The sequence below is a fragment of the Lonchura striata genome, chromosome 3, assembly GCF_050655825.1.
Source record: "Lonchura striata isolate lonStrDom1 chromosome 3, ASM5065582v1, whole genome shotgun sequence".
In the NCBI taxonomy this organism is placed as follows: Eukaryota; Metazoa; Chordata; class Aves; order Passeriformes; family Estrildidae; genus Lonchura; species Lonchura striata.
Genome location: NC_140705.1, coordinates 114,130,001 through 114,142,485, shown reverse-complemented (window position 1 = coordinate 114,142,485; position 12,485 = coordinate 114,130,001). Strand labels below are relative to the sequence as shown.

General features: G+C 42.6%; 1 protein-coding gene across 16 annotated transcripts in view; it reads left to right on the top strand.

Annotated features, from left to right (window-relative positions):
* The window catches only part of EHBP1 (EH domain binding protein 1), a 202,431-nt gene that overhangs the window by 152,538 nt on the left and 37,408 nt on the right, over positions 1 to 12,485 (top strand). For 4 of the 16 annotated variants that reach the window (XM_085577248.1, XM_085577246.1, XM_085577242.1 and 1 more), the window contains 3 exons: positions 8,200 to 8,327; positions 10,967 to 11,105; positions 11,256 to 11,362. In XM_085577248.1, coding sequence (XP_085433374.1) covers positions 8,200 to 8,327; positions 10,967 to 11,105; positions 11,256 to 11,362 — 374 coding nt within the window. Of the gene's footprint in view, positions 1 to 5,303; positions 5,421 to 8,199; positions 8,328 to 10,963; positions 11,106 to 11,255; positions 11,363 to 12,485 lie in introns of all 16 variants that reach the window. The other 12 variants (XM_021555832.4, XM_021555825.4, XM_085577239.1 and 9 more) reach the window with 6 other exon arrangements.

The following is a 12,485-nucleotide window of genomic DNA, read 5'->3' as shown; positions in this document are numbered from 1 at the left end:
CAAAAAGGGAATGTACTAAACAATTTTACTCTCAAGTTATTTAAAAAAAAAGTGATATTTCAGCTCTGGGATTCTGGAGTCTTTAAAGACTAACTTCTTCCTTATAACTGTAGGTAAAAGTGTGATCTCCTCCATTGTTTCTATGTGCTCATTAAGAATTTCATGCTTTGGCACTGGTGCAATATTCTTTCTTAAAAGGCTTTATTTAACCAAGGTCTGAGAAACTCAAATTACTACGGCAAGTTGAAACTTTCCTGGATAAGCAGCATCCCTAGCTATGAAATCCAGTCTTTTACATAGGTTATTTGGCATGTGAGACAGAAAATACTTCTTCCTGCCAACTGCCAGAGGGTTTGGGATGGCAGCTTCAAATTTATTAGATGTCCTATTAGCTTCGGGCCGATAAGCGGATGCCTGGAGATGGATCCAGGGACAGGATCGAGATAGAGATCCAAATATCCCCCCTTTTCCCAGCAGCACTGGGACAACAGAGCTGACATATTAGCTAGGAATTGTCCCTGAGCAGTGCAGCCCCCGTCTGCCCTTCTGGGACTTGGGTGGTGTGTTTTCTTTACTCTCTGGCACATCTCCATCCTTTATTTGAGCTGGCGTGGCTGGGAGGAAGTGGCTCGGACCCAGCGGTGGTGAGGACAGGGTCTGCTCAAGATTTCACTTCTCAGGCAATGATCTTCAGGGAATATATGTGGTGGCACAGCCTTAGCATCATGCTTGGTCTCCAGTTCATGGAACAAGTGTTAGGTCCTTTATATTTTTAGCAGGCAGTGTTTCTATCTGTCGACAGTTACTGCTGTCATTTCTTGTCCTGACATCTGATTTCTTGTACACAGAACCAGTATTTCAACTCTGCATTTCCTCCACTCCCCACCTTTGCTGCCTTTATTGCTGTGCACAGGCTCCTGCCACATCCTGTAGCCTTAAAGCGAACTCTGTACCTGGAAGTAAATAAACGAAATATCTCAACATCCACAAGCCTGAAGGACTTCCCAGAGTCAATGCTGAAGGCTGGAGATGTCTTCCCTGAAGAGCAAGTGCTGTTTGCAGCTTCTCCCAGTAAAGTGATCCAGCCCCCATCAATGCTTTTGCTCCACTATGAAAATTACTCCTTTTTCATTTAATCTAGAAATTGATGCAGTCAGCTGAAAATCCTTCGCATTTTGACAAGCTTAAACCAAGTCAAGAGAATATCAATTTAACCACAAATTAAGCCTCACCTTAATCTGAGTAGTAAGAGGTATAAAATGCCCTTTCCATCAATATTTTGTCATTTTCACGTGATTCCAAAAGATACTTACTTCTCTTTCTCCGGTCCAGACTACAATCCATGCTGTGCAGGAGCTGGTCAGTGCTGTTAAGTTGTTGACTCAATTTATCTTTTATTTTATTAATTCCTTCATGACATAGTAAAGCTTTACTGTTTTTCTGGGATTCAAATATACATTCTTTCCAAGGAAGCAGTTCTTCAGTCCTTCAGTCGTCTTCTAAATGTCTGCCCTGGTTCTAGACCAAGTGCTTTAAGTTTTTCACACTAGCAATTTGTTCTTTTCATCAAAGATATCTGTTATCTCTTCGTCATGTTGTTCCTTTTATCATTTATAATTGCAAAATCTTGTTGTAACATGCTGCCTAAGCACCATTTCCCTTTTAATACACTGGAAGAACATTGAACCGGAAAAAAACCCTAGAGTAATTTAAATCAAGGAATCTAGATTTTTAAAGATACTTGACAAATTCTGAAATGACTTCAAATTACTGCTTTTAATTGATTTTTTTTTTAAATAAAGTGTAAATGTCCTGATAATCATATTCAGTCAAAGTCTGCCAACTTTAAATTAAATACTAGGTCAGGTCATTATCTGATACAGAAACTGGTGTCTTCCACATTGCCATCTCTTTTGTTTCCTAAAATGCTGGTGTCAAAGGCAATGCCTCTGATCTCATCTTGCAATATTAAATTAAAGAAAATCAAATAATCTAATACAAGCATTCCCTTAGTATGCAGGAGTCTTAAACCCTGTCATCTTGTTTAGATTGTTTTGACACATCTAGCATCTGGTGGGATGTCTAGTAGCTGTGAGCTGACCTTGTGAGCTGACTCCTTTGGGTGATTCCAAAAGTCAAATTGCCTGCTTCTAGGCTCCAGGTGGATTTGGTTTCCCTCTGCCATGAGAGTGTCTCTCTTTCTTCCCTTTTACCTCTTCCAAATGTCCACAGTAGCCCAGTCATGCTTTCAGCGTGCCCCAGGGAACTCCAGGACGTGTCTGGGAGTACCATGGCCTGAGTGCCACTGAATTTCTCCAACACCATCATGAAGGATTTATAATGGTGTGCAAAGTCCAGCTCCTCATCAGAAACAGTCAAGCAGCTTTGAAGGAAATTCAAAACCATCAGAATTGCTGCTGTTGTTGCTTTACCATTCTCTGTTTTCTCTTCAGTCCGCTTTTTATCCCTTTACTTTTTGTTCTTTTCTCCACTTGATGAAGATCATGTTGTACCCTTCTACTTTGTTCAGATATCTCTGCACTTTCTGGAACAACAGGAGTCCATATCCCAGGAGCACCTGTGTGAGTTTAAGTGGAAATAAAGTGGGTGGCTCAGAGGGTTGGGAGTGTTTCTGCCCACCCACTTCCACACCTGAAGCACAATCTGTCAGGTCCCAGGTCTGGTCACAGATTTGGATTGGCTGCAAGGAGATGTTCTTCTCCATCACTCTGGCTCAATCTGGGGCAGCTTGGAAGAGAGCTGAGTCTTCTAGAGACCAAGGAGAGCACCTGGAGGGAGCCCAGGGAAGTCGTGGTGCTCAGTGAAGCACAGGGGTCCTGCTTCTCAGGCTGCTGCTCCATCACACATGCAGCCAACGCTGGATAAGTGGAACCTCTTTGCTCCTGTCTGCAGCAAGAGCCTTACCCTGAATCAGCAGAGGTCTGTGAAAGTTCTTGACTAGTTACAGGGCAATTGAGGGAGCAGCTGGTTAGAAAAAAAAGTAGTAGACATAAAAAAATCAACAGGCTCCTAAAATGGGAATTACAGGTGCTGTGGAGATAAAGGGATAGAGTAAAGATACAGTTGTATGATCTTCATGACAGCAGTGTGGGCCTAAAGTGCAAGCTGGGAATGAGGTGGAGTGTGTTTCCAAGGCATGAGTTATCAGCACCAATCCTGGTCCAAACCTCTGGGATTCAGAATTATGGCATCATTATACTATATTTAGGACCCTTTTTGTTTATATGATATTTGAATATAGCTATGTCCTGTATTTATAATTTCTATTTTTTGTCCTGTCTTGGATGTTTTAAAGTTCCTTTAGTTACTGTATTGTTTCTTCAGACACACTTTAGCCTACTCCTTTTTATCATTTTTACACACGTGCATGTGTGCATAGGAAAAAAATGTTACTGTAAGTCTGAACAAGTGTAGATAGCATTTGATATGAGATCTAAAAGTGAGTAAATACAATGCATCTACTTACTTTGAAAGTACTAATCTAGCTTTTATGGACTTGAATTTCATTATATATTTGTATTGAAAATGTGAGTCAGGATTTTTTCTGGGATCTACTTCACAATTCAGAACTTGCTATTTGATCTTCTTCAGCTTACTTACTCCTTCTGTGCCATAATTTACCTACATCATCATCATAATTGTAATTATAATAATCGCCTACTTCATAAAACATTATGGGGCTCATTTATGAGTGATATTCATAAGCTGCTCTGAGAAACTTGGTAGAAAGATCCCATAAAATATAATTACAATTATTATTTTATTTAAAATATGTGTAGCTTACAAACAATGCTGATGAAAAGTAGTGCAGTGAAGCACTTTTAACTTATTCATCAATGACTTGGAAGAAGGGGCAGATGCCTGCTCAGCAGGTTCCTGGTGCCAGGAGCTGGGAGCGGTGGCCGGGAGCCCTTCAGAGGGACCTCGGCAGCCTGGAGGGATGGGCAGGGCAGAACCTCCTGAGCTCAGCAAGGACAAGTGCAGGGTCCTGCAGCTGGGCAGAGCAGCCCCAGGCAGCAGCACGGGCTGGCTGAGCTGTGGGCAGCAGCTCTGCACAGGAGGCCCTGGGTGCTGCTGGACACCCAGCTGTCCATGGGCCAGCCCTGCCCTGGGGACAAGGAGGCCACGGGGACCCTGGGCTGCCTCAGGAGCTGCACTGCCAGCAGGGCAGGGAGGGGATCCTGCCCCTCTGCTCAGCCCTGCTGGGGCCACTCTGCAGTGCTGTGTCCACTGCTGGGATCCTCAGCACAGGAGAGACCTGGAGCTCCTGCAGAGGGCCCAGCACAGGGGAGCAGGACGATGAAGGGGCTGGAGCAGCTCCGTTCTAGGAGAGGCTGGGGGAGCTGGGCCTGTTCCCCTGGAGCAGAGACACCCAGAGGAACCTGATCCATGGCTGCCAGTGTCTGCAGGGAGGGGCCAGAGCAGGGCCAGGCTCTGCTGGGCACCGGGCAGTGGCACAGGAGGCAGCGGGCAGGAGCTGAGGCTCAGCAAGTTCCACCTGAACGTGAGGAAGAACTTCCCTGTGCAGTGCCCCAGCAGGGCACAGATTGCCCACAGAGGCTGTGGAGTGTCCCTCCTGGGGACAGTCAGGAGCCATCTGGACACCATCCTGTGCCTGTGCTCTGGGGTGGGAGGCTGGAGCAGGTGACCCACGGTGGCTCTTTCCAGCCTGAGCCATCCTCTGGTTTTGGGAAAGCAGCAATTCATGTGTGTGCTCTCACTGCCCCTGACATAGTTGCTTACTGAGTGTGATGTTCCAGGTGGTAGCCTTCCTCCCTGTACTAGAAGGAGACTTTAAAACCTAGGCAAGGTGCAGTGATCACTGCTCTGGGATGTGCTGTACAAGGTGAGGAGTAGCAAGTGTCACCAAGCTGGGAGCTCAGTACCTGGAGCCTTTCTCAGGAGACAGGAGCTCCAGGTCCTTCTGCTGCCCAGACCCATGGCAGCTTTGGCACCCATTCTGCACCATGCAGAACTGGGAGCCTGGGGGAACCATTCTATCTCACGTTACCCAGAGGTTCAGCACAGGGAACAGCCACTGCTGAGGCCAGACTGCCTTTTTTGGGGCAGGAGTTTCCAGCAGAGACTCCCATATGTTTGATGAATTGCCTCTGTTTAAAGATACATCCAGAACTGGACAGACTGGAGTCTCCTTACAGACTTATTTAATTATGTGCATTTTTATAATAATTCAGCTTGTTCCCTAAAGCATTCAATTTTTTTGCGTGATGTGTTGCATGTACATATGAAAATACTAACCTTAATGCTGTGTGTTCCTACAGATGAGGATGAGGATGATGATAATATTGAGATAGATACTAATGAGGAGGCTCCTGAATGCTCTGTTACTGGAGGTGGAGATGAACTTACTAACCTAGAAAATGACCTTGATTCAACGGGTAATTTAAATAATGGCTATTTTGTGTATTTTGCATGACTAACACTCCATCATCATATAAATACCAATGTGCTGCTTGTCTCTCTGTCAGCTTTATTCCCATGTGCCTTTTTAGGTCTCTTAAACCCTAATGTTTAATATCCTGCATTCCTGTTTAGTTGAAATTTAAAATCAACAAAATTATTCTTTCTAGTGACATCAGATTTAAATGTCTCTTGCTCTTTTGATGGGGAAGGGGGCCCTAGGCCACAGTGGTAAAGCAGAGCCAGCTGAGAGCACCTTGCCTGGGTTGTGCCACGTAGGCAGAGGGATGAGCAGTGGTGTGGGTGACTACAGCTGCCACTCTGCACTGCCATCCTGGTCCATCTGCTCAGGGAAGAGGAGCAAATGTGCCTTTCTGTGTTCATATACAGACTTGGTGTCTCTCTGGTTCCTTCCAAGGACCACCTCTTGTGTTTGCACTTTGTTGCCCCAGTGAGGGGCATAAATATGAGCAGAAGCAGTCCTATTTACTTAATATTGTTCGAATAACAGGGGTTTTATAAGCACATAAAGTCACAGGAGTGTTATTCCCCCTTTCAAAAATCTTCAAGCCCAGCTGGAGTTAAGGTGGTAAATGTGGTGCTGAATACCTTGGAATCCTACAGTGAGCTCAGGCCTGGAGTAACTTGGCCAGGACTTGGCCAGTAACAGGCAGTAGAGGAGAGGATATCTGCAGCATCCTCTGGCTTGATTCTGCCCATGCCAGCTGGACCCAAAAGTGTAGTCCATAATATGTTAAATCAGAACCTCATTTAGTGTCTTTTCTTTGTAAATTAAACCAACAGTGGTGTGCATATATAGCGCTTTGTGGTCTTGCTTGCATGCAAAAGATTTGAGTCGTGTCCTTTATTTTTTTCTATTTGAGCATTTCCAGACACAGGAGAAAATATATTTAATGTTTCCAGCACTTGAATTTAGCTTACTCAAATCAGAATCCTGTAAATTAATTTTTGAATAAAAACTGGTTAATTTTTGGAGGAATAGAGCTGAGTAAGTGAGTATTCCTGTCCCATTGCCCAGTGGCTTACCAACATTTATTTCTCTGGGCCTTCTTTTCTGAGAGGTACCTTTTCAGGGATACAAACCCACTGCCCAGTTCACCATGGGGAGCCATTCTGGAAAAGACCTGGGACATCATTTTGCAGTTCAGGCTGCCCAGTAGCCAGAGGTACAGACAAGTAAGAAAGAAGATGGGCAGTAATACAGAAAGCAGTCTAGTGCCGTGGTAGAAATCAGACTTACATGGATTTTGGTTTAAATCTGCCAGTCATACCAAGTATAGGCTGAATCTCCTGGGAACACCTAAAAGCACAACTATTAAGTGACATTTCAGATTTGGGATCATTAGGGACCATCTTAGTTAGTCCCCTGCTGAATCTTAGCCACTCTTATCTCTCTCAAGAAGAGAAAATTTATTTTTACGCCTTCTTGGTTTTAAGTATCAGTTCTGTCTGTATTTGTCAGTACTTCTATGTGTTGTGAGCCTCTTATATCATGGTTATTACATGATGTTTATGTATAAACCCACGAGAACCTGCATGTACCTACATGTGAGCCTCAATTAAGGACACCCTGACTGGGTGTGCCAGAGGAAAGGGAAACTATCCTTTTTCATAATGCAGCCCAGCCCATTGCTGCTGGAGACAGGCAGCATTTGACTGCCCACATGCCAAAAATGTTTTGGCTAGTATCGGAGCGCTCCAGACCTTGGAAGGAGCTGTGTGGCTAAACAGTGATGACTCCACTTTCCACACCAGCTAGATGTCATCAGCCTGCAGTGAAAAACTCAGGCTGTGCACGTGGGAAAACACAGAACTGCTCTTTGCTCTGCCTGTGACCCAGGGCCAGGTGTCAGTGCATCCCATGTGCAGGTGATGCTCCAGTGCAGGGGTGATTCCTCACGTGGGGCTGCATGCACAGTGTGTGTCTGGGGGCTTCTGTGCCACTCTTCCTCTGCTGCCCTGCCCAGGCACAGCTCCACAGCCTGTGCTGCAGCTTGCTATTAACACCTTCCTCCTCCTCACGTGCTGTGTGTGTAGGTAACTCCATGTGTAGGTGTGTTACAAATTCATGCAGTCAACGCTCACGTACAGGATGAGCATTAGTGGGAGGTAAAGTTCTCTACTGCTATTTATTTGGGCTCTGATCCAAGTTGCTAAAATGGATTTAAAAATTTGAGGGCTTCAGCAGACTTTGAGTCTGTGCCTTTGGTGCAGTTCTGAAGCATTTTATGACTCCCAGTTTCAATATATTCTATGAATCATAGTAAGTTATTACTAGAAAGTAGTCTTTTTTGATACTGAATTTTATGCGAAGTTGTGCCAAGAAGCCTTAGGATGAATTAGTAGTTCATAAATCTGAGGGGTTATCAGTAAGTAAATTATATGATAAATCATCATCTTTAAATAAATGGTTTTTTAAGTGTGTTTTTATACCAAAGCATATGTATGTACCCATTGGGGGTAACTTTAAACATTATCTGCTTTCAGTATTTTTCACCTGCTGTCTGCAAGCATGTTTACTTGTTCAGCTGAGTGTCATGTATGTTTTCCAAGGAAAAAATCTGTGTGTTACACAAACCTGTACCAATCCCAATCACAAAAACAATTCCTTCTATTTTTTTAAGTTCAAAATGATAGCAAAGTGAATTAAATCTACCTTTTAAATTGCTACATTGTTGTAGCGAATCTACATTGAAATGCATCTCACTCTGTTGTATGTGGTATTTGCATATTTAGCAGAACAAAACAGTAAGTTGGTGGATTTGAAGCTGAAGAAGCTCCTAGAGGCTCAGCCACAGGTGGCAAATTCACTCTCCAGTGCTGCTCAGAAAACTGTAACAGATAGCTCAGAGCAAGACATTAAGGTAAGTTTTGCTTAATGCTTTTTGTTTTGGTACCTGTGTGTTATGATCGAAGGTTTGTATTTTGTGAGGAGGAAAATAATTTCTTACCAAATCTTTCAGAATCAGAAACACAGAAAATCTTCCTGGCAGTGCAGTTAGCTTTGCAATGCACTGGGTTTTTCCTGCTGATTGATCAACACATTTTCTTTTTTTTTTTTTTTTTTTTCCTTAATCTTGATCCTTGTCATTGGCAGAACACTGTAAGAAGCTCTCTCAATTCTGCCTGCTCAGGTTGTTACTGATACCAGAAATGCAGCACGGGCTCCATCCTGCTGCTGGTGCAATCAGCAGCTGGACTAACTGACCTGAATGGGAGAGGGGTTGCACTCTCAGAGATTTGCTTCCCTCCCAGTGCTGATCCTCTGTTTTTTCTACATTAAAATTAAGCTATGGTACACTTTAAAGGCTTACATACTTTGGGTGCTTGATGAGTGCTTCTGAGAAAAACAGACATGAGTTTGTGGTGTATATGGGCACTTTGCCTATTCTTAATGTTCACCACTTCAGCATAAAGTGCCCACCAATCAATTTTCTATTTCATTTTCTTAATTAGACCCCTTGTGTTCTTGCTATTCTGTTTTTTTTTAAAAATAGTCCCTGTATGTCATTAATATCCTATGGCTCTGGGGCACTTCCAGTTGGGTATAACTTTTCACCCACCTGCAGTCTGTGGGGAGAGCACTGCTGACTGAAAGGATTTCCTTCCCCAGATACAGAGATGCTTTGAAGTCCCAAAACAATGACTTTCATTGCTTTTCCCTTACACTGTCGGTTCCTATAAATTGGTGATGAAAGTGTGTGGCAGCAGCAGAGGACTTTCGGTCTCTATCTTTGAACAAAAGGAAGCCTGGATCAAGTCTGATTTTTGCGTTCAATTTAGCTTTCTGCAGTGGATTTAATGCAAAATGAAGCTGGCCCAAGAATAATACAATGGATTGAAAAGGCTAACTGAATTAGTGGGCTTAGAGGAATACATTTGTAAAGTGGCAGAAGTCCCCAGTCATAAAAAGGTTTCTTAAAATGGGATTTACTAGCTAATCACACTGATATTTTAGCATGTTGCCAGGCCTAAAAAATTAGCCATGTTTGTTTATTTTGGTAAAGACTCTAGTTTAGGCTGTCAGATGGTTATTATACTAATAACAAGAAACCACCTTTTATTTAACCAAAATCTTATAACCACCTGACCAGTGCAGCTGAAAAGTCATCCAGAGGTACAAGCATTACTTGTTTAAGCCTTAATTGTGTGAAATGACACACAGGGGTAATTTGGTAGCACCTAACCTGACAAAAATTGTATTTCTCTTTATAAAAAGCATTTGTGAAGGAGTTGATTTTTTGTAAGGTACTCCCACAAAAAGGTGCAACTTAACAGTTTATCTCTGCGTGCGTCCTTTCTAAGGAAGGGTTGAAAGGCGGCGTTATAAGGAATATATGGTGTCCATCTGTTCTCATGGAGCTCTTGGCATTGAGGTGGATTTGTTTTTTAATAAAATGCAGTTTACAGGTTTCTAAATGAGGCATTCTGTGTTTGTGGAAAAGGATAAACTGTTACCTTCCCTTGGGGATTGTGTATCCCCGGCCTCCTTGAGGCGAGAGAATAGGCCGTTGGAGAACTCCCTCATTACCAATTGTCTCAATGCAGAGGAAGGGCAAAGTCTTGGTAGCTTTTGATAACCAGTTTCAGCATTCAGCAGGCTTAGCTATTAGTCATGCATCTTAGCCTTTCCCTATTTACTTTCAAAACACTTAATAAAAATAATAAAAGATTAGGTATAAAATGAAATATTTGTTTGGTACACAGCACCTCGGTATCTGCAGCTTCCACACACCACAGTGGTTCAGTCTTCTGGGATATTTCGTGTTGATAGAATCATTTGAATTTGTTACCAGTATTAACATAGGAAGCCCTGGAAAAGATAATTGTAGTTTCCTTAGCTGTAAAGGGCTTACTTACAAATCTGGCTTTGGAAAGTTATAGCTGATGAAATGCAGTTCAGTGGGGTAGCATTATAATCCTACCTTTTAGACTTCATCCAGCATTAGTGGTTTATCTCAATGGGCATAAAATTAGAAACTAGTTCTTCTTGTCATACAAGTCTATGGGACTACAGAAAACAACAGATTTCTGTAGCGGGCAGGGAGAGAGGCTGAAGGCAACACGCTTTAAAATGATACAGATCGTGTTCGGGGGCAGAGACGCCGCGACTTGGCAGCAGCACACGCGGGGCTTGGCACAGCAAAGTGCAGAGGAGCTATTTTTGTTTAAAATGGGCATTGCTGGCAAATGCCGGCCACAATGAAGAAAGGTCTGCTTGCTAAAGAAGTAGAGAGTTCTGCAGGAGGGTGCCCACAGAGCAAAAAGCCAGTCGTTGCCCCCACATATTAAACAAAACAAAAAAAAACAGGAAAAGTTAATCACTCTTCTACTTTTTTTCCCCACAGCTGAGACTTCCATCCAATATAAAGCGCGGCCCAAGTTGTGAAATCCACTTTGTGAAAGCTGTGTGCTGTCCCCTCACAAAAACGTACCTTTCAAATTAATGTCTTCCCGCTTGTAAACAAAAGAAACTGTTGTGTGTCTGGTTTTTCCCCAGCAGAATGGAACAGAGGAACATCGTGCTGAGCGATCACAAAAAGCAGCAGAACGGTTTAGAAATCCCGTTGTGTTCAGCAAGGACTCGACCGTCAGGAAAACTCAGCTCCAGTCTTTCAGTCAATACGTGGAGAGCAGACCAGGTAGGAGAAAATATAAAACCTGTTTTCCCATCTTATGATTTAATAATATTTAACAATAAATATGTGAAAACCCGATAATGTAAGTCCACATTTCAATACATAAATATCAAGCTTTATAATAATTTTACATGTCTTTTCCCTTTTTTCAAGAGATGAAAAGGCAGAGATCAATACAGGAAGATACAAAGAGAGGAAATGAGGAGAAGGCTGCGATAGCTGAGACTCAGAGGAAGCCATCAGAAGATGAAGTGCTTAATGTATATTAATTTTTTGTCTGGTTTCATGATTGCTGATAATTCCAAACTGTATGTGGAAATAGTGCCTTTATTTGTTAAAATGAGATGTTAGGGTTTTTTAGATGTCAATCTCCAGTGCATTCAAAGCAGAGTGAGAGGGGTGCACTGTTGAATTAGTCTGCAGTGTGGTGATAATTGTCAGATAAAAAAAATGAATTTTTCAGAGTTCCACAGCCCCAGCTTCCTTGAGACATTTCCATCAGGGCACTTCCCATAAAGAGATTCCAGTATTGATCTACCGGGAGGATTTTAATTATTACAATAGCAGATACCGCAGAGCTGCAGTTAGAGGGAAGAGTCACATGAGACCTGCTAGAATTTCTCAGCCAACCCATTTTGTTGGCTTGGGTTAATGGGTGTTCAACCTTTCCATTATCCAGATCAGCCGTGAATTACTAGCTGAATGATGTTTGCATTAATATAATATATATGGTAATTTCTTCACTTAATTAACGGGGAGGTTCAGCTCAGTAGGGGTATGGGCTGATCATGTGTAAAATTGATTTGTGAGGGAAATATTTGATAGACCGCAGGGAGAAAGCTGGTTTTGATGGACAGCTGCGGGACAGAAGCAGGAAGAACCAAGTTTTAACCTGAATTTTTTTTTGTCTGAAAGCGCAACACAGCCTTTGAGGGTGGTTGTTTGTTGGTCTCCACAGTTTATCTGAACACATTAGTGGTTTTTGCTGAGGCAATCTGGAGCTGAGTAGCAATTTTGTACTGCTGTCATATCTACACCAAAACATCGAACTTTTTACGAGCTGGAGTTATTTTTAGCCCAGTTGTACTTTTGCAGAGCTGAAAAGGTCTGGAACAGTGAGTTCACATTATATATGCAGATGATACACATGAACTCTTGGGATATTACAGCCTGACACAGCATTTCTTTTCATCTTCTAATAGCAATTGTTAACAATTATACATGCTGACATTAGGGAAGTTTTCATACTATTTTCAATTAATTATAGTTGATGAAAGGCAATATATTGTCACTTCAACTCCCCAGACTGAATTTTTTTCTTTCTTCCGGGTCTGCTCTCAGGGAGTTTTGGTTTTGTTGTTGCTGTTTTATGGCTATACAACA